Here is a 21,684-nt window from a genome sequence, read left to right as displayed (position 1 = left end):
TATTTAGTTTTACACACAAAATAAGACAAACTTGTCAAACACGATGAAATCCACAGATTGCACCCACTGATCATCTATTTTCTATACTGGGAGTTTCAGCCTTGAGGTGAGGTATGTCCCAGAAAGATTGCCGGTTCATCAAAGAGTAACATAAAGAGACAAACAGGCAGTCATGCTCACATTCACAGTTTCAAACAATTTATATGTCCCATATTACATGTCTCCAGGTTGAGAGAAAGCCAGAGCACCAATTCCCCTCACTACAGTTTAAATGACATTAAAATCTAATTTTAAAAAAAAGGTTCAACTTAACATATAACTTTGGATGAGTGTATAACAAATAGGTTCACTCATCCTCATTGTGCTTTGGATTTTTTTTTAATGGCAACCCTTTATTTGGATCAAGATATAAAGATATATTTTTCACTTCTGATCCAGCTGAAAACTTAAATCAAGCTGATTGGTTGAGAGATGCAAACATCTGCATTAATAATATCCCTCATCTAAATCAAAACAAACCACAAAACTGCATTTGTGTGCTTTTTTAGGTTGAAATTTCACGAGCTGTTCTCCTTTAATTTTTCTCCGCGAAGTAGCAACGTGCTTACTTATATGGGTTTGGCGTCACGGAAGCGACCGCCTCCTCCGTCCTCTGATTGGTCGAGCCGTGGGAATATTCAAATCCTATCCTGATTGACTGGCCAGGAGCCGGTTTCCACAGCGCAGGGGACTCATTTCCATTCCGACATCACTCTCCATGAGACACACTCACACACACTCACACAGCTTGTTCGGCTGCTGGGATGAGATGCGAGCGGCTGCTCGGAAAAAAACAATCATTGAAATTATCTTCCGCACAAGTGTTGAATATGTCGAGGAGTTAATGGAGCCACCTTCGTGAAATGGATTTATCTCCGGAGGAACATCGCTTAATCAGTGGCCAGATTGCTTTTTGCAGCGAAATACGCCTTCCGAGCAGAGAAACAACCAATCAGCCGTGGCGAACCAAAGATAAACAAGCCTTATGATAAGACCAAACTCTGTAAGACATTTATTATGCTTCTTCTGTCCATCCTGATGTTTATGGGACACTGCGTGGAATGTTTCTCAGTTAGAGGAAATGTTTGATTTGCTCTGCTGCTGCATCAACTAAATTGATTTCTGTTAACGATGAAACTAATATAAAGAGAAAAATATCTTTTCAGGTTGTGTAGTATTTAATACAGTCCTTCCATTGCTAACGTGCATTTGTATTGTACCATTCCATCTATTAAAGATGAGGTTTATACTCAGTAGAATATTTAATTTCAAGCCAGATTTTTCCCTAAAAGGCATAAGAAATGGGCGAAATTACTTATCATAATATATGTTGAGGACTAGACACATTTGTTAAAGAAACATGAGTAATTTTTAAAAAAAATTTCCTCCACTCAAAACAGTTCTGGTCTCATAATCTTCCTCCTCAGAAGGCATCTTTGTTTGATGGCTTTGCTCGCAGTGAAAGGCGCTTCATATGTCAGCATCTCAGTGGATGCAGGAAGTGCTTTGAAGTATATTATCGGTCATTCAGTGCAGAAGGTTTCCATTTCTATTGTCTAGAAGCCGGAGGTGGGATCATCGCACCTCACTGCACCGTTGGCAGCTGAGGTTGAAGGTTAGCCGCAGCAGAGGGGCCTATAGATTATTGGCCAGGTGTGAAATTCTACCCTGCATGCTTTCCTGCGTGTGCCAGATCCTTTATTACTCAGAGAGATGGGATGCCAGTGCTTCCCACCAGAGGCAGGGAAGAAAAAAAGCCAGCAATTTAGTGTTTTATTGTCCTTGTCTTCCTTTTTTTTCCTAGATGTTCTCAGACCAAATGAAAAAGAATATGCCAACCTCATTGCTTTATTTTTATTCTGAAGCATGCGACTTTTATGATTAAGCTTATCTTTTCTTCTTATGATTTCTTGTGAACATAAATCATGACATTGTGGATTAGATTTACTACTGTTCCATAAAAATAGTGACTCATTCTCTTTTCATCATGGATTATACTGGTTTGCTTCATTTCCTCTAGAGTTTGGATTGTGTTGCTCCTTGAATGTTTGTTGGGTGTTTCTCTTGACATAAACCTAAACACTGCCACATTGTTCAGTTGTAGATCACTAAATGTTGCCATTCTTCTCATATCATTTTTTCTTATTTGTTTGAATTGTGCTTTGCCTGCATGAGCCTGACGTTAGAGCCTTGTGAATGGCGTCATATTATGAGCAGTCAACATGCAGGTAGGTATCCCATGGGGGGGTTTCCTTCTTGATCTCACATCACAACCCAGCAGTAATTCCAACTCTGTGAAGAAAAGGGATTTGTCATTTGGCTGCCTGCTCCCCTTTGCTTTCTCATGAGGGAAGCTGAGCTCTGATTTATTGTGACGTTTCCCCAGGCTCGCTCAATCTCCATGCCTACCGAATTACTGAATAGAGGAAACAGCTCACCACAAGAATGACCTTTTCTTGGATGACTGTTACCCAGGCCAGTGCAAGGACTGATTAAGGTCACGTCTTTTTCTGCCGTGTCATCTGTAGCTTAACATTCAAGGCTAGTTAAGTGTGAGCTTTATGGTTAAGGGAATAAGTGATACTCTGATAGGAGATACCTTCAAAAACATGTTTGCTACCAGTTTATCTGGAATAATATTATTCGGTTTGTTGCAGAACAGTTTCTCTCATCCATCTATTGGAATCAGCATTTTATCCGCTGAGAGATGTCATGTGTAATTACAGGCAGCCTGCTATCTCATGAAATCTGTCTAATTGGTCTTTTCTAATAGAATGAAAGCGTGTGTTGGGGGTGTTGTGAGATGAGGGGTTAGGGGTGGAAGGTTAAGGACTGGACCTCCAGGGTCATTCAGGGAGAGCGACTGACTGCCAGGTTTATATAGAGCTCTTTTAATCTTTATTTTGTTTAAGTGATGGTCTCAGTCATTACTTCAAAATAATGATCAAAACAGCCAAATTGCAACCGATGCATAGTCAATTTCCCCGAATAAAAAGGCAGAGAGAGAGAGGATGACATCCTGAGTTGGTCCAGTGATCAAAAGGCTTTTTTTTTTTTTCCTGGAACATTTTGATGTTTCATGGTAGAGAGCATATCATTAGGTTATCTTCCACATTAGAGCCACACGGGCAGCATTTTCTCTGCACTTTCTAATGAGTTTTATGTTTGTTTGAAGACTTTAATGGCATGAAGGAATCGGTGACCCTGAGCAGTGGAGCAGTGGAACAGTAAACAGCCAGAGGGCATGGCTTGTGGTAACAGGGGGTTGGGAGGAACACTTGTGTAACATAAAGTCATTTTGTTTAAGAATCTTTCAAAAGAAATCAGGTTTTTTTTTTAAATTTTTAAAAGCACGTTTATTCACAAAAAACAAATTACAACAGAAGCCAGTAAGACAGGGGATTTTAAAATCATCCTGCCCATCGCCTGACCTCGCTTACTGATGTCAACAAACACTGTAGCTCACTCTTTGAAGTCAAGGTTTTGTAAAGGTTGGGACAGCATACCCATAGCTATTTGACAGCACGTTTCAGTGTGCATACAGAGATAAGGATAGGATAAAGTTCTGTTTACCATCTAACGATAACTTGGCATTGGACAGATATAAACTCTGTGCGGTGTGTTTCTTTTACCTTGGCACCATCTGTGGACTCGGGCAGATTTGAATCAGTCCAAGACTTTCTACTCCCTCTCAAGGCTGTTCTCCCTGATAAGGCTTAATTGTGCAGTTTTGGATTAGGAGCAAAAATGGGCTTTCATAATCTGTAGACACATAAAACATTTTTTTTACCAAAACAAAAAAGACCTTGTTTAGACAGTGGATTATAAATCCTTGTCTCATGTGTTCCTAATTCCTCTGATAAATCAAATTTTGATCTCGGATGGGTAGCATGTTGGAGCACTGGTCAGCGTCACAGCGAAGGACTTCTGGATCTGTCAGTGCAGGTTTCCTCCCACAAAAGTGGATGAATTAGTGTGGTGGTTTTTCTCTCTTTATGTCTGTGATTAGCCATCAACCTGACCAAGGTAAAACTAACCTCTTGCCCAACATCAACTGTTATACAATTGACTTGTATTCTTGAGCATTTTCAGTAGTTTATATTAAGCGTCTTTTGTAATGACTTCATGGAATCTTTCATGAGAAAATAAATGTTTTTCTTCGACAGCCCACATTTCCCGCAGCATGATTTACACCTCACTGAATGCTTGAGACATCTGTCTGAATATTCCCCAACTATCCCATTTACATACATTTAGTGCTTGCCAATGAATTCTATAGGAAATGTTCGTTAAAATTGTTGTAATACTTTTTATGGGAGCTAATCTTAATGGAAATGAGGCTCATTGTTATCAGCTTCAGGCCTCGAGTGTTCCGGCAGAGTGGCCCCGGGTTGTTTGGATATCCTGTATGTGAACCTTTGTGTCCTCTTCTTCCTTTTCTACAGAAAAGTAGATGAGAGAAATCTGGGTCTCTCTTGTGTGCTGCTCTGATACCAATTATGCAAACTATTATAGAATTTAACCAGGCCAGCTCTTATCGGCTAATCCAGAAGTAATAGATTCTATTAAAAATGTATGAGGGGGTTGGGAGGATCGGTGTGTGTGTTTGTGTGTGTGTGTGTGTGTGTGTGTGTGTGTGTGTGTGTGTGTGTATGCATGTGCGTGAATCCAGCAGCTGCAGCAGCATTGCTGTCTAATTCTGTCAGACTACTTGTCTGGTCTCCATTACTTAGACAGGTTCCTGCAGTGCCTGCCTTGAAGACGGTATCATAGCCATATGTAATATACAATTAATTACACACTAAGTGGATTGTTATGCATGGACCATGTCACGTTAATTCAAAGAGAGACTCTGTTCTCCTCTGTAATGACCGATTGCTCTTTATTAATCATGTATTTATTCCTAACTCAACCTTCCTCTCTCTTTTTGCTTTTGTGCTCCTTTTGCTCGTTCTGCAGTTTTTGGAGTAGAAGGAAGAAAAGTATTAGCATAGCACTCACATGCTAATCTATTCAGAGAGTGAAAAGGGTGCTCGTCTTAAAACCTTTTTTTATTATGATCTAATTATTAACTGAGGATTCTAAGAACTGCTAACAGGAACAGGGATGGCTCGAGTAGGAAGGGGTGTGTGTGTGTGTGTGTGTGTCGGTGTCGATGTGTGCATATGTGTTCCCAGCATATTTCATGTTTGTCAAGAGGGAGGCTCTTTTCAATTTGCTTCTATCTTCACTGCACTCCTTGATGCTACACAAAGTCATAAAAGTCTCCAGAAGGTCAGACAGATGCTGCTGTCTGAGTCCCTTTATAATTTAAAGGTGTTTTCCTGTGTTGATGGATCGTCTTGTGCCGACACTTTAATACAGCAAACAGTTAAAAGGCAAGGCGTGACACCTTTTAGTTGTTTTTTTTCTTCTTTTGTTCTGACACAGTTTTGTGTTTCCTGGTTAATCATGCATAGCCAGCTTTATTATCTCAAGCTATCTGTTTTACTGCCATTCAGCAGCCATTACAAAGTCTCTCTGTCTTTTTCCTTAGGGCTCATCTGCTGACCTTATCTTCTCAGAAGGTTCCCCATCCTCATTGAAGCTCAAACAACACGATAGAAAATGAAGCATTGTAAGCCTTGTCAATGATGAGGGGAGAGGCTTGAAAAATAGATCTATTGGCCAAGACATTCTTATCAGAAAACCATGGGGGACAGTTTGATGGACTGCAATGCACAAGGTCTTTATCTCTGGCAGGCCCTCAGAGGTCCACATCTTGCTGCTTATCTGCTACATGGATGTGACCTGACTGTGCCAAAGATTAGACATCCTCACAGCTCAAACTTTGTGCTTTTATTCTTTTATTAAGGATGTTAAAGTTCTTCAAAAAGTGACCTGAAATGGCATTGGATATGGTAAATTGTAGGCTTTGGATAACCCCTCTGACTGTGATATCAGTAGAAAGATTTTGGGCCTTTTATGTGAAGATTAAGTTGAACAATGCCTCTTTCTCACTGATAATTAATGCCAATGTTATACTCAATGCCTGCATTGTTTCATGCAAATTATAAGAAAAACTTTTTTGTGGAACAAAATGTTTTATTGAGGGCATGAAAATGAACAGTGGTTGAAAACCTGATTGTATTTTGCATTCTGAGATCCCTTTAATCTCTTATCTCTGTTCCCTTATTCTTTTAGGGTAATTCCACTCAAGAGCGAGAAGGCAATTTTAAAGCTCACATTTTCATAAAATCACTTTAAATTTAAAATTTTAGTAAGCAGGATGAAAGGAACCGTGATTACGTGTGCTTTATGCATCATTTCTAGTTCTCCTTTATGCTTTCAGCAAATTATTTTTTTTCTTGAAGTCAGTGCTGGCCTCTCTTTGAATTATAATGCCTTCCTTGATGTATTTTATCCCATCTGAAAATCATAGTAGCAATGGAAGGTATTCAAATTCATGTCTCATTTTCTGCTTGTGGGATATCCCTGAAGATATCTTTTCTCCTTTGTGTTGCCTCTGTTTTCAGCACCTCCCCCCTGACAAATGAGCAGTAATGGGAAGGGTTGTTGTGAAATTGCCATTATTTTCAAAATGGAATCTGACTTCACCAGGTTTTATAGCTCTTCATATGTGTGTGTTCAGATGAGACAGTATGTACTGAGCAGTTTCTAGTGGGCTTGTCACTGAGGGACAAATGTTGAGTGGAGGAGGTGCACATGAAAGAGTCAGCAAATCATATTTTTGGGAAACGTGAGTAAAATAAAAGTGACTCTCTCCTGTCCTTTTTGAGGGTAATGTAATCGTGTTTCTGCAGCTCATCACTGAATTTTCTTGACTCAAAGTATAAAGCAAAAAAACCACAGAACCTTAATGCCTCAAAAGGAAAGGTCAAGTTGATTTTATTCGCACAGCATCGTATCGTAATTAAAGTTATCTCATGGCGCATTCCAAAAGATCTCACCGGCTCCATACATTTATATATACTGCACACACTTTGACATTCTCCCATGAGCTAACACCCTGCTGACCAAGGTGTGGAAAATACAATTCACAGGAATGTACAAGACAAAAAAGCAGAAACTTGGGGATGAACTCAAGTTAGTAACATGAATTAATAAATGGAGAATTTATAGGCAAGGAGATGGTAAGGACAAAGAAGCTCACCATAGTATGAAAAGTCAAAGCCTGTAGCGACACATCCAGGGGTGAGTGTAAGACAGCATTAATTACAAGCTTTTTTAAAAAGGAAAGTGTCAGGGATACTGTACTTTTTAATGTTTAAACTGTCAAAAAAGGTTGAAACAGTTTAATTGTAATGAAAGCTCATTTTATTTTGCAATCACAGGATCGATTTTTTTCTTTAGCATCAATTGTCCTTAACTGGCCTGTTTCCAAGCTTTTGCATCCTTTTACAGTAGCCCCAGATTTATGTTATTTAGCTTTGAAGTGCTGCCTTTCAGATTTGACTATTTTTGGTAATCAAAGAAAAAGTCAGATTTGATTAGCACTTAAATGTGCTCTCAGTGCCTGGCTTCATCTTCATTCTGATTGCTTCAATCAGCACAGCTCAGGACAAACACCTTCTCTCTCTTTTATTTTATTTTTTTTTTCCAGACGTAGCCTTTCAAATCCTCTGACAATACTTAACTCTGCAAATCGCACAGACTATTTTTAGGGAGGTGATTGCTTTTGGCTTTCTCTTCCGATCAATACAGACAAATTTCTAAAAGAATGAACGCGGCGCTTTAAGAATGCTACAAATTGAAACACATCACCTTAGGATACTCTCAAATGATCTCTGCGGTTGCAGCCGACAAGTAGGAAAGAGCCATCATAACAAACAGAGCGGGCGAAGACAGAATCGTCATTTAGTGATATTACTTTTTGAATATGAAGCATCAGCAGTTCAGAGCGGGCCTCCTGAATTTTTAAAACAGTTAAAGGACCCATATGGTTAGAGTTTTAGATGTAAGCTATTGAAGTGTTATGAAAAATATACTTTAGAAAGAGGAGAGATTCCTGTGGGGTTTTAATATTCCCAACCAGCAACATTTCCACTTCACAAATCCAACTGATGTTCCATTAAAATGTTGAAATGCTTTATATGTGATATGCGATTTTGTAAAAAATTAATCTTTGGATCCACTTTCTTTTCAGTGATTCTTGCCATTATGCGACCTGATTTGATAATTTGCAAAATGTTGACTCACAACACATGCTGCACAGGAGAAGGATGGATCGATAGGAACTTCCAAAATCAAGTCCCACACACCGTCTAAGTCCCAGAATCCCAATTATTTCTAACATTGTGGTACAAGACTTTCATCAAGCAAAAACTTTGGTTGACGAAGTTCTAATTCTGAAAGGTTTTATAAAACAGAAAAGAATGGGACAAATGCTTCTTTTGTAAGTTCCTAAAGATCTGAAATAGAAATTTTGTGAAGAGATTAATTTGCTGTTGTGGTTAATTGAGTTGAAAAGTTGTTGCTACAACATAATTTTTGCTTAATCTGGTTTGATGAAGGGATATTGATGATTGATTCATATGATGGTTGTCTTGCTGTTTTGATTTAATGCCTGGAAGAGGAATGAAATTTTGATCGATACTAACTTTAGTTTGTGCTGTAGTATGTTCCTTTGCTAATGCTGAACATGCTGAACAAAAGCAACTTTAAAAGCAACTTTTCCTCTTTTTTCCAGCAGGTGTAACCAGGCTGTGTGCAGCCCTTGTGAACTATCATGCTAGCCTGTATCCAGAGGCAGCAAAATCTCTCCTCACGGTGTCTGGCCTGCACGCCCAAAAGCCTTGATGTTCCCCCGCCACCATTACTGCTGTCAGTTCCACCGCTGCAGCCATGTACTCACAAAGGTCAGTTTATGCAACCCAGGTGGACGTTTTTGGAAGACAGACAAGTCTTCTATAGATAGTTTGAGATGACAAACACCAGTTGTGATTGGTGTGACCTTGCCACCAAGTGCACATAAAGATCATGTATGGATTTTAGTAGGATTCAGCCGAGATTTCAGCTGAACTAAAATAATAGGCCTCCTGGTGATGACGATGATAATGATGATGATGATGATGATACTAATCAGACTGCTCCTGCAATAAAGCTTTGGGCAGGTCCAAGTAGACACTTAACTTACAGACTTAATCAACTTGCTCATACAGGGTTACCAACAGTGTTTGCATTTTATGAAGAACACGTTTCCATGTCAAGCTGTTTGACCTTCATATTGACTGATCGTGCTGCATTCACTGGAAGGTGGAGTGGGTGGGTTTGGGGCTAACGTGGACTGACGTGCATGATTAGATTTTATCCAATTAATTGATGGAACGGAAGATGTTTGCAGATTTAGCTCTCTGTCTGATGCTGCTTTCTTTGACGCAGGTTACATTGCATCCATTTTACTTGCAGTGGTCTCAAATGCATGGTCCTTTTTTTCCCTGAACAGTCTAGATTCACATAATGAGATCATAGGACCAAAAATGAAGTTATTCTGCTGCGGTTTCCTTTTCATCATTGCTTTAGAAATTTGGTTTGGTCTGGTTTGAAGCTGTATTGAAGCGCTACAGCTTCTTACAGTTGAATGATTCGGATTGATGTGTGTGACAGTCTTATGAATGCACTTAACTCCAAAACCATTAAACATATTAAATTATTTGGTTCTTTGAAGATGTGTCAGCTTTCTTTTTTGAAAATGCGGTGCCCTGTGTTGTCTTTATAATGTTTTGTGCCTGTGCTGTCATTCATTTATTTAATGTTTTTTTTTTTTTAGGATCCAGAGAAATTTAACTGCATTCTAGGAGAGGAACAAATCATTGACAATGAAATGAAACTGTATGGCTGTTGTTGGAGATATCATTGTGGAACTCTGGATTGTTTTAGGAAAGACTTGGTTTTTTGTAAATCAGTCATTACTTAATTTGGTTCAGAAATATATACATGCATTCCTACAAGGTACATAGGAGACGGGCAAGTTGAAAACAGTTTCCCAAAACATTGCCTAAGTTCTAAATTTAAAAATGACCTTTTTTGCAGTCTGTCAGTAGTAGACATTCATCAGGTAAATGGTTTGTGACGATGAGAAATCATCCAAAATAGGATGTGGCTGTATGTCTGCCCATCATCAAGACCTAGATTTGCAAAAACCGTGAAGCAGCAATCAGAACTATAACACAAAAATATACAGTAACATAAAAATTGCACCACATGTTTGGGTAAATTCTCTTCAAATAGGAATCATGACAAGAAACAGGCTGACCTGCATTCACAGACAGGTTACAAGGTTTTAGAAGCTGAGTTGATATGACATATAGAATGTGTCTGCTTAAGGAGGGGGTGGTGAGAGGATTAGCTGATGGCCCATGTTTCCAGTTGATTTGTATGAGTCTCTCATTAAGGATACCTTTGTTCACTGATCATCAAACGTACCCCAACCGAGGTGTGATCACTTATAGTACGCATTACATGGAAGTAGAAATCTAACAGGGACAGAGAATTATACTCACACGCTTTGGTGATGGAGTATCGAAACACCTGCATACACCCAGGTGTTCTCACCTATTATGGGTAATTAGACCTCAGGATAATGTTGGGTGGGGCTGTGCTTGTTGTTTTCTGAGATCACAAAACTCCATAAACTTAAAGGAACCATAAACATGATCAGGTGTATAAGCCTAAGTCGGCTGTGTATTGTCTATAAATATCCACATTATCCCGTGTTGAGGTGTAATCAGCCAAAATAAGTAATAAGATTGTGATGGACTGTATGTAATGGATTCAAAAGCATGTAGTGTTTTGTATTATCATCCCCCTCATATTTAATATGGGGAGAAGATAACTGATCAGACTTGAATTTTGAAATGCTGAATACTATATTTTAAGCACCTTTTTCCACATATAGTCCATCATTCCATTATTTGCTATTCAACATTAATTACAAATCAGTGGTGCACTTGTCTGCTAAACACTGGAAGACAAGGACACAGTTCGCCTTGAGGCAGGACCAGGGGTGCGTTTCTCATCCTGTTTACCTGCAGGGCCTTTTCCTCCTCTTTAAATTTTATGTACTGAGACTGAGCGTAGCGCAGCACCCTCCAGTTCTAGTCTGACATTTCGAGTAAAACCACAGGGAATAGGCTGCTGATGGGAGCTCAGTCTGTGTGGCCTGGGCTTCTTCATTAAACGACTCGTTGTTGGATTGAGTTAAATAGGGGCCGCCTTTGCTCGCTGCCATGCTTTTGAAAGTCATTTCCATTTTTAGCTATCATTAAATGGAAGGCACAGGATATGAGAGCTCTCATCCACACAAAACCCATGTGAAAGATTGAGTGTTAGGAATTATGTGATGGGAGTGAATGAGAGCTGTTCTCTCTTTTTTTTTCTTTTTTTTTCTTTTGCTATCTCAGCTTGAAGGCAGGGGCTGGAAATGCTTTTTCCCACGCTGCAGGCCTGTGCTCTGGTCGGCTTTGAGAGGGGAAACTTTGCCCAAGCTGGGCCAAGTGGTATAGAAACAAATAAAGAGTGACACTGGTGCAAAGGAGTATTCACCAGAGCCTCTTCAAGCACACATAACTAAGTGTTCAACCCTGAGGTTACTCTGTTCTGTGAGCACCCTTCATGCAGAGATTACTGACGCGGAAAGAGAGAGGGTTGTGAAAATGGGGTGAATGAATGTCTGTATTTTTATTTATTTTATTTTTTTGTGTGTGTTTACTGAAGAAGGCAGTGGATAAAGAGTTGAGTGTGAGTGAGATTTAAGATCATATGTTCTGGAATCAGCTGGCCCCGTGTTGACATTTTCCACCTCAAAAATTGATTCAAAAATCCTAATAAGAAAAAAGATCATTCAAAAATAAACCCTGGGAATTAGGAATTAACTCAGGATTTTCTTTTTTTTTTTAGCTTCTTTCAGCCATTGTTTTGATTTTTACATCCACCATATGGTCCATGTAACCAATTTCATTAACTCAGTTTAACCACAGCGGGCAGTCGTTTTGAGCACAAGCTCTTGTCAAGCCCCATATCTTACCTGCTCAGTATATATACTGTTTGTATATACAGTATATATATATATATATATATATAATTTAGTGCACCTTGAGTGGTGTTCTTAAAAGAATTTAGCGCTGTGACTCAAATTTGCTTTAAAAAATGACATTTTTACGTATTTTACGGGTCACAGCTGAACATAATTCACTAACATTGATATCAATGATGCCGAGTCAATAAACAATCTAATTTTATTTTCAAAGTTTGTCTTAATTAAGAGGGAGAACTTTGCTTGGTGTTGTTGCTCTGCCTAATTAGAGACTAAGAGCAGATAGTCGATCCGTGAAGCTAGTTTCAAAGAGAGATATAAAAGACAAAGACAATTAATTACATGGGTCTAATGACTGGGTTTATTGGGCCAACTGGGTGCCCAGATGAGATCGTCATGGTAACACAAGCATAGCTTTTAAATGCTTTGTGGTATGTGCTGAGCTCAGTCTGTAGTCATTGAAAAAATCTGGATTATTGTTTGGTAAACATGTATTTATGCCTGTTGGGAGCATTGTTCTATCATTAACTCAGTTTGTGGTGTCAGGTTCCTCCTGTGGATTTGACTGAAGTCATGTCCCACAAGTCTTTAGAAGGAATGGGTATTGTTGGGGTTTTGTTTTTTTGTTGTTGTTGTTGTTTGATACTGGTGCCAATACTGCTTGATTACAGTGATACTTATTGATATAGATACTTCCCTTAATTGTTTCGATTGAAAAGCAACATGAAAAGATGCAATTGGTTAGTGGATTTAAGGGTTGTGTCCCTCTACCTGTAAATTGAGTTTAAACCTAATACCTTTCAGAGCCATACACAGCTTGGCTAAGTCAGCTGCATTTGGTTTGTCGTGAGAGGAATTCTGCTGACGATTCAAAAAACAGAATGTGAAAATGATAATTTTTCCAAACAATGCCTCCATATTAAAAATGGCTTCTTTTATAAACATCACAAAGCCAAATAAGTCTCCTATATAAAATAGCAGGGTAACTAGCAGTTGATGTTAACGCTGAGCAAGCCGATGATTGATTTTTATAGACACACTCAAAATATGATAGCTTGTGTGTGTGTGTGTGTGTTTGTTACCTTAACTTGAGTTTGACCATGCCGAGACAGACTCATTTTAGTTTGGCAAGTCACATCTCTTTGTTATATAAAGTGCTGCCACAAAGACATCAAACTGTGTTCGCCATGACTCTATTTATTAGTTGCTGCCCTTCCAATCTCTCATTGAATCCATCTAGCACTATTCATTTGAAATTGCCCCTTATATTAGAGTGAATTAACAGACGTGAATACCGATAATGGCACCTTTTGTCCAGGAGCTCGTTGATATTTCAGTTTAGAACAGGAGCTGCTTTATTACCAGTTCCCAGCAGCCATCCTTACTCTTTAGCATGCCGTTAAAAGGCCTGTGGGGCTATTGAAAGGAAGTTCTGCCAACATGTATGGATAAAAACAACACATAACACATGAATTATTAGTTTTGTGTTGTGAATCATATGTGGTGGTCCTGTGGTTATGTGATGTAGGAAGGCTGTGGTTCTGGAAAAGCAATGAGATTTTCCAATTGCTGTTGTCAACCCTTCCTCTGAGGCTTGTTTTGCCCATAAATTAGTGATTAACTCAAACAGCTTCAAAACAAGAGGTCTCTGCTCTAATCTGAGGGGAAATGGCTTCAGTGTGACCACGGGGAAAAGATTAGCCAGTTTAAAGTGGCAGAAAGCTTGGAGTGGGAATGCATGGGGGTGGAATCGAGGTTATCAAAGATCAAATATATACAATCGTGTTATAACTAACCCCCTGAACTTACTAACCTCTAGATTTCCTTCAGGCTAAATAAACTGTTTTTTAAGTCACAAAGACACATGCTCACAAACACATAATAAATTAGGTGTAGTGGTGATTGAGAGTTTATAATTGGCCCCAACCCCCAACTGTTTTTCTCCATGCATGTCCCCTGCATGGAAGGAGGAAATAAGGATTAGGTGTTTCCTGTGAAAGTGTACCAGTTTAACTCAGCATGTTTCCACAACAGTTGAGCAAATCAGCATGATGCCACAACAGTTAAGCAGCACGTTTAATATCTGGAGCCCTTTCCGACCGAGAAAACATTCAAGCCTGACTCTCGAGGCCATTTAATCCATCAATCCATGCTTATAGATGCATCACGCATTAGTGCCGTTACGCTCATTTTTAAGGGAGATAAAAAACACAATAAATTTTTTAGTCCAATGCATACAGTTCCAGTAATTCCCAGCTGAAAGAAGGATGGGGCATATTAAGGGCTAGAGAATACAAAATTTGCAAGCACTTTCTGATACCATCAGCCAAGGTTGCTTGCAAAAAAAAAAAAGTGGCCGGTTTTATTTTCTTTCTTTGCTGTGCCTGTGCTCTGCGAGCCGGGGCGCAAAGCAGCATGCAGTCTGCAGGTTCAGGGTGATTAAGTGCTTAAGGTCAGACTGCTAATTATCTCTCTGCCATTCCTTACCTGACAGCACGCAGCTGCCATTTCCCCGTTGTCATGTGAACAACCTCATATTTGTGTTCAAGTTTTTATCTTTATTTTGCACTAATGAGGGTTTTTTTTATGTGACTGCCTGCAGTGTTGTTGTTTTTTCAATGAAAGAAGGAAAACTATTAAGAAATGTACAGTAATAGATAATCGAAAGCTTGTCTTTTTGTTCCTTTAGGTAAGATGACTTTTAGTAGCACATGTGCTCCCTGTGTACATAATAGAGTTAAAAGCATTAAGGTTCATGAGCTGTGAACAGTTCAGTCCAGCAGTGGGTAAAAATGGACAAACATAAAGACTCGAGTGAAATAAAAAAAAAAGGATTGCAGGATTATTTCCTCTTTTTCTTTTCTCTTATTAAATGTGTTGTTACTGCTCAAATGTATCTCATGACCTTGAGGGTATTCTTTTTCTTTCACGCAGACCATTTCTTCTGGCCGATGTGCTGATGATGTACCAGAACTTAGCCTGCATTAATGCAAAACTACGGGAAGAACAACATGAACAACCTGATAAACTAAACTCATTAAAGGCTGATTAGGAAGGAAACATGCACTTCTTCAGCTAAAACTATGAAGCTTTTTTGTGGCTCAGACATTTTAATCTGCTGTAGGTGAAAATACAGATGACTCAAACATTTCTGTGCCGTTCAAATGCTTGTTTTAAAAAGGACCTAATACTTGACTGAATAGCATTATTTTTGCAAAGCAATGAAGGTTAGGGAACAAATGGTGACTTTATTTTCTCGTTTCATCCTTTTTATTTTCTGGGTGAAGACCAAAATGTTTTGAAATGCACTAGCTAATTAAAATAGCAGATTGCACGCTAAAGTCCCTCACATAAACCTCTTTATTCACCTGTCGGGAACCAGTGAAGCGATACTTTATGCACAGTCTTAGTTATCACTTTCACTAGTATGCAGTAGCTCATACTGTATGTTGAGAGTCTGCACAAAACAGCACTGCGCTCTTACTGTTTTGGCACCTCGGCTCTCATAGAGTGCCTGATTTTAATTAATAACCCACACCTTCTATTTTGTTTTGTTTGACTTGGGTGTGTTTGCAGGAAGGTCCAGGATAATGAGCAAATATTGTGAAGAATGACTTCCAGATAACACTTAATCTTACCGCTACCGCTTGCTTAGGGAAAGCTACTGTTGAATGGTAAACATGAAGCGTTTCTCTGGTTGCAATTTAGAACAGTTTAGTGCTTGTCACAGTGTTTTAGTTCCATGCCATCCAGCATTGGAACTTATGCCACAATCAGCTATAAATGATATTTTTAAAGCACGTGTCACACAGTTAGTAGTCCTCAGATGATAGATCTGTGAATACTGAGCAGGGAAGGCCTGTTTGCTAAGGAGGTGTCCACAGTGCAATATTACGGCAGCCACAGTGGGAAGTGCAGCTGTGTTTTGTCTCCATGGCTCTGACAGGGCTGTAATCTCTGGACTAACAATATCAGACACCGTGTTGAGACGTGTCAGCATTCAAAGTGTTTGAAGTGATTGTGGAGCAGCGAGCCAACTGAAGCATGCTTGCTTTGACTCTGACATTCTGCTGAATAACAACTGAAATGCTAATCACACTCAATTATCTATCTTTGATAGATAATTGAGCTAAATTGTACATTTTTATTCTAAGGCAAAAAATAGGCAACTGCTGTGCCGATCCTGTTGTGTGTGTGTGTTGTCATGAGGGTTTAGGACATTTTAAACCATTTCTTCTCATCCTCTAAGCCCCCATCAGGTGGATATAAACCTCTTCTACTGATCATTTATGATCATGAATATTCAGCTTTCAGCCAAAGGCCAGAAATTTTTATTACAGATGCTTTTTTTTTTCTGCTCCTGTTACTCCGTTCTCTTTGAGCAGGCTTATGGGAAACCAGAAAGAGAGAGCTCACATTTTTATCTTGCATACTGTACCATTAAAACACCTCAGCGTCCCAGATGTTATGGTTTTCTATAGCAGTGCTACGCCGTGATACATAATAAGCAGTGTTTTGCTTTGTTGTATTTCTCTGTAGAATTCATTCATGCTTCAGGCACCATGGTGTGCCATTCCCTGTGCTCCGCTGGGAGATTGCTGGATGGATTGAACACTCCACCTTACCTCTTTCCTACATTTTAAACACCCAATTTATTTCTTTCATGAGATGGATCTTGTAGATTGAATCATTTTCACAGTCGGGAGGCTGACTGTAGACCCGAAATGAAATGAACTCCAAAATCAATTTCAAATGGGAACAACAAGTGAGCTCTCCCTGCATAGCTGGAATTGGTTTTGTTATTGAAAATGAAATGAAGTGTTTTGTTTGTATTTTTTGTCCTTCTTTTTATTGCAGATTATAGGCTTGTTCGTGTGCCTGCCATGATTTTCATCGACTTAAATTCTAATCTAGGTTAATTTCAGAGCCTTTTCTTTTTATGTCAGGAATTCCATAAAAGTGTCACTCTGAAAGGTGGTGGTAATTTCAACTAGATGATTTATTGTTTTTAAATGGGGCGCCTTTCCCACCTATCCTTTTGTTGCTGGGATTTAAGCAGCCATGAAATTGCCTGAATAATAGTGTTTAAATCCAATCTTAGTTTGTCCTGTCAGCTTCCCCACACACAATTCAATCAGCAGCGCTTTTGTGGTTGTTCTTTCCCAATCTGCATCCACTTTTCCGTGACAGTTTAAGGTCCAAGCTTTTACTGTAGAATCAATTCAGGTCTATAAAAGCATAAAATTGAACAAAATCTCTTTCATGGGAAGTGGCAATACTCAAATTACAAGATTTTTGAGAAATATCACAAAAAAAAATTAGGCATAGATCATCTACAAATGGTGAGAATTTGGACAAACTGTATTCACCTGTATTATTTTAATGATTTTAAACTACACTCGTGCTAATCACTTTGTTTTGAGTCTTTTATCACTGTAAGAGTCAGATTGTATTTGACTGCTCCAGTTGCCGTTTAGCTCCTCGATGTCATCCAGTGAATCTCTCTTAAGCCATTTAAATAAAATTAGGTCTTCTTCCTTCAGCTGATGCCACAGTCTGCCTTTTGATTTCCCAGTATAAGCTAATTTTGGGATGAACTGAAGTCCAAATTAATTTCATTAAACATTGCTCAAATAGTGCTGGAGGTGTTTCCCTCCTAAAAATTTGATTATACGACATTTGATGTCTTCCATTGTGGGTTTTTAGATCTGGAAGGGAGGGAAAAAAACAACAGTAAACAGGAGATACAGGGTTAATCTGAGGTGCTTGTAGACTAATGGTTGGTTTTCTGCCTGCTTCCTTCTCAGGCGAGCCATCCTCCATGAGTTCTCGGTACCCTTCACCTGCAGAATTGGATGCTTTTGCCCAGAAGACTGCCAATAATCCACTGTCCATCAAAATCTTTCCGACTGATGTCCGGGTGCCGCAGCACAAACAGCTCAACAAAACCGTCAATGGTTTAGACACCACTGGCCAGCGGTACAGCCCCTATTCACACCCATACTTAGGAGGCTACCAGGGCTTGTTGGCCATCGTCAAAGCCTCTGTGGTGGTCAAAGGTGTGGTGAAAAATTCTGATGGCAGGAGGACTAAACACACAAATAGTCAGACTTCTGTGGCACCGTATAATAACCCTCTGAATAATGGCTACGCAGTCAGACACAGACATAAGGCCTATCATATAAGCTCATGTAAGCTCCCTGATGTTCCCATTGAGACACTTTGTTCTAGCACAGGGATGGCCTCTGGAGATCAGAGCCAGGCCCCCCAGTCTGAGCTGGCTGATGTTCAAAGCCTGATGAGGCAGATGAGCAGAGTTCCCCACAGCCAAGCCCTGCAGCTGGGGGGGGAGGCTCGCACCAGCCCCTCTTTGCAGGCTGTGGCTGCAGTGGCACATTCAGACTCGGATTTTGTCCTGGGAGTGCCGCCCCAGAGCAGTCTGGCATTCACGGGGGCGATGATACCTAAACAGAGTGCAGAGATAGCCAAAGCCGGCTATCTGGAGAAAGGAGACTATAGCGTATGGCAGCAGAAACATCAAATCCAGCAGCAGCAGCAGCCCTATCAGCAGGGATCAGTGAGGATGTACAGCGTGAGCAACGGCGCTCAGAGGCACAGAGACGCAGAAGCTTGCCAGCCCCCTGAAACCTGCCTCCCTTTGAGGTGTTCCACACAGCTGCCATACAGGCCGCATCCTGCCAGCGTGGGTGCAGGGCAGGAGCAAACCAGAATCTCTTCTCTGAGTCACGTCACCATGCAGGGGGAGTTTTCTGTCGGACAGAACTTTGTCCCTTTCTGGGAAGGCCCTGATAGCGACTGTTATACCTCTCAGGTGCTGGCAACGGGTACATGCGCAGCCAGGCTTCGAGACCTGGGCATCTCCCATCCCCATCTCCACCCGAACGGCCACCAACATCCCCACCCACAGCGACACCAGCCACAGCTCCACCCTCCCCAGGCCTACAACACAGACCACAACCTCTGCTGTGGGCTGTCTAGTTCTAGTCTTTGCCACGCTGCAGTGCTAAGCAGCAGCCTGCAGTCTCTGGAGTGCCTCATCAGTGAGATCCACCCTCCCTGCATCAAAGAGTGCATGCTGGGCCGTGGGTACGAAGCCATGGGGATGCCTCAGCTACTGGAGCACCACCAGCAAAGCCACATCCAACTCCCCGTCCACAGATAAGACGCAGCTCCACCACCAAGACCAGACACAGGGGAAGAACCTTGTCTAGACGTTTGAAGTATGTCAGTTCAGACATCTATGAGAATGAGACACGCGTCCTTAGTTTGTGCATGTACTGTATTTATAGAAGGCTTTGTGTTGTAAGCCTGAAAAGATAACTGATAATCACAACTTATACACATACAGGTTTATCTTTGGACTTTTCATGTTTTATTTTTATATGTTTAAGTGGTCATCAAATACGCCTGCTGTTCCTCATTGATACTGATGCTGAGTACCTAATCAAACTGTAACATTTGAACTGTATATTTGCAGGTATTTCCTCTGTAGGCCTTTGAACTGAAAGAATCATCATTGCCCTTCTAGGAACATTCACTGAATCTGAGAAGGATTGCGGGTATCCATTGTGGTGATAATACTGTATATTTTTTACATGATGGACTCTCATTTCAGAGGGAACATTTCCTGATTATGAACTAATTCATTGTCTGCTGCTTTGTTGTGGATTTTGTCAATGCCACACTTGACATATGTCTCATCCCACCTTGTGCTTTATGATGCAGGTTTTCTGGCCACTGTTTGGGGAAACACTTTGCATACACATTTGCATATATATTGTTGTGTAGACATTCAACTTAGGTAATTGAACATGTTAATTAATTATAATGTTTTAATGCTCAGCACAATGTATTAGGACTGTTCCATATCCAAATCGACACTGTGGCAATTCAGGCCAAGCGAATCGTACCCTTTGGTTGCATTTTCGATAACATCTTTAAAGTTTGAAAGGATGGGTGACTATTTTTCTGTACCGAAATTGATTGGGTTTTTTTTGTTCTCTTCCTTTGGTTGGTTTTTACACAAAACCTGGGTATAATGGCGTGCCACCTGAATCATTTACAATATCTTCATTGTAGGGCTATATTATCGTTGATAGTGTGAGATGTATGACTGAGTAGTTCCTTGTTTGTCTGGTTTGGTTCTGTAATACTATTTATTTTTGAAAGCCTGTTGAGTTATATATGGCATACTGTCTCTATAATTATAAAGTGCAATTATTATATATGAATATGTGAGCGCTCTACATAAAGTATGTTGCTGAAATAATTACATTTTGCAATGTATGACCCTTATTCCTCACCCTTTTTTGCCTCTTCTTAATAAGGATTGTCAAGTAAATTAAATTTTCTAAACCCTGAAAGTACTTTGTGTTATTATGTATCATCATTTGTTATCTGCCAGACGTGCAACTTAGGAGATGGTTTTATTGTATTCATGAAAGATAAACCAGTTATGGAAAGATGAGACATTGTTCTGGTTTATCCACCAGGCTGCTACTTTCTTCAGTCATTGATCTATTTCTGAATATGACATGATCTATGTCAAACCTTAGATGAACATATTGGACTGATTTCTCTTTAAATGATGCAAGCTGATATATTAAATTTTCTTACTGTAGGTAGATGGTCAACACTTGAGGCAGAAGCCACTGAACACTTGAAAATACATGCATGTGAATAATTATATACAGGTTTTACTCCATGCAACATTTATGCATGAAAACACATGCTCCCAGATATAAGCACAGGAATATTATGTTTCCCATTATGTAGAAATGGCCTTGTCTTTACCCAGCTATTAAATTGCTAATCTTTGATGGAGTGCCTGCCTGCACCTCTCATTTTGCATCATTCGTCCGCCTAAATTGGATGCTACAGCAGTAATGTGGTTTAGGTCACCATAAACATAAAAAGCACATCCATTCTAAATAGTCCATTACAAAAACAAAAAAAACCCTAGATGTCATGAATAATGGCATTAGTTGCACTGCAGGGAATAAAACTGCAATATTCAATTGATTACCTCATAGCAGATCACAAATATTTCAGAGTTAAAGGTCAGTGGCTTTGTCATTGAAGCACTGTTGTAAATGATTTCCTGTCTTCAGCCATTGTGTCCTGCCTTCGCTTGGAGCTTTCCACCCTATCTATCAGCGAGGACAGGCCAGGCTGCTCTGCTGATAAACCAACAGGATTAGAGGCATGCTCTCCTTGCTCTCACTCACAGACGATTAGGTAAGGCAGGCTCCTCTGAGAGAGGAACCAGAGCCACTCCGGCCTCTGGGACTCACTTCAGATAAGACTGGACAGAAGACAAGCTGGGCTGATCTGCAGGATTACGAGAAATAAAAATTTGCCGTAGAAAAAAATAAATGTTCAAAACCAATCACCGGTACATAACTTACTCTACAATTTCTTAAAACATTCTCGCCAAAGAGATGAACATGTTAGTTCTTCAGAGGAGCTTTTCAAGGCGCATCAGCCTATTACAGAATTTTAAATTTAAATCAAAACAGGTTTTTCAAGTGATAGAAATTCTCATGCTGAAATGTAATTTTAACTCGGTTCTTACAACAGTAATGAAAACA

General features: G+C 39.8%; 1 protein-coding gene across 8 annotated transcripts; it reads left to right on the top strand.

Moving 5' to 3' along the window:
• The first annotated feature begins 752 nt into the window (after nucleotides 1–752).
• Nucleotides 753–20,447, top strand: LOC137607997 (protein FAM222A-like). 8 transcript variants are annotated; one of them, XM_068333941.1, is made up of 3 exons: nucleotides 753–1,042; nucleotides 8,732–8,897; nucleotides 17,881–20,447. In XM_068333941.1, the coding sequence occupies exons 2-3, from the start codon at nucleotides 8,768–8,770 to the stop codon at nucleotides 19,254–19,256; spliced, it is 1,506 nt and encodes a 501-aa protein (XP_068190042.1). In that variant the 5' UTR covers nucleotides 753–1,042; nucleotides 8,732–8,767; the 3' UTR covers nucleotides 19,257–20,447. The 8 variants fall into 8 exon arrangements, 7 of the variants coding, with proteins under 7 accessions (XP_068190042.1, XP_068190038.1, XP_068190039.1 ...); XM_068333937.1 differs by having other exon boundaries at nucleotides 8,729–8,897; XM_068333938.1 differs by lacking the exon at nucleotides 753–1,042 and adding an exon at nucleotides 1,104–2,267 and having other exon boundaries at nucleotides 8,729–8,897.
• Nucleotides 20,448–21,684: the final 1,237 nt, after the last annotated feature.

This window comes from Antennarius striatus, chromosome 15 (assembly GCF_040054535.1).
Source record: "Antennarius striatus isolate MH-2024 chromosome 15, ASM4005453v1, whole genome shotgun sequence".
Taxonomy (NCBI): Eukaryota; Metazoa; Chordata; class Actinopteri; order Lophiiformes; family Antennariidae; genus Antennarius; species Antennarius striatus.
Note: the sequence above shows the minus strand (reverse complement) of the source record. Positions and strands in the feature narration are given on the sequence as shown.

Excerpts from the sequence above, each read along its gene's own strand:
- LOC137607997 (XM_068333941.1), top strand. The coding sequence starts at position 8,768 with ATGCTAGCCTGTATCCAGAGGCAGCAAAATCTCTCCTCACGGTGTCTG. Across the intron at positions 8,898-17,880 it reads GCAGCCATGTACTCACAAAG|GCGAGCCATCCTCCATGAGT; the intron begins GTCAGTTTATGC and ends CTTCCTTCTCAG.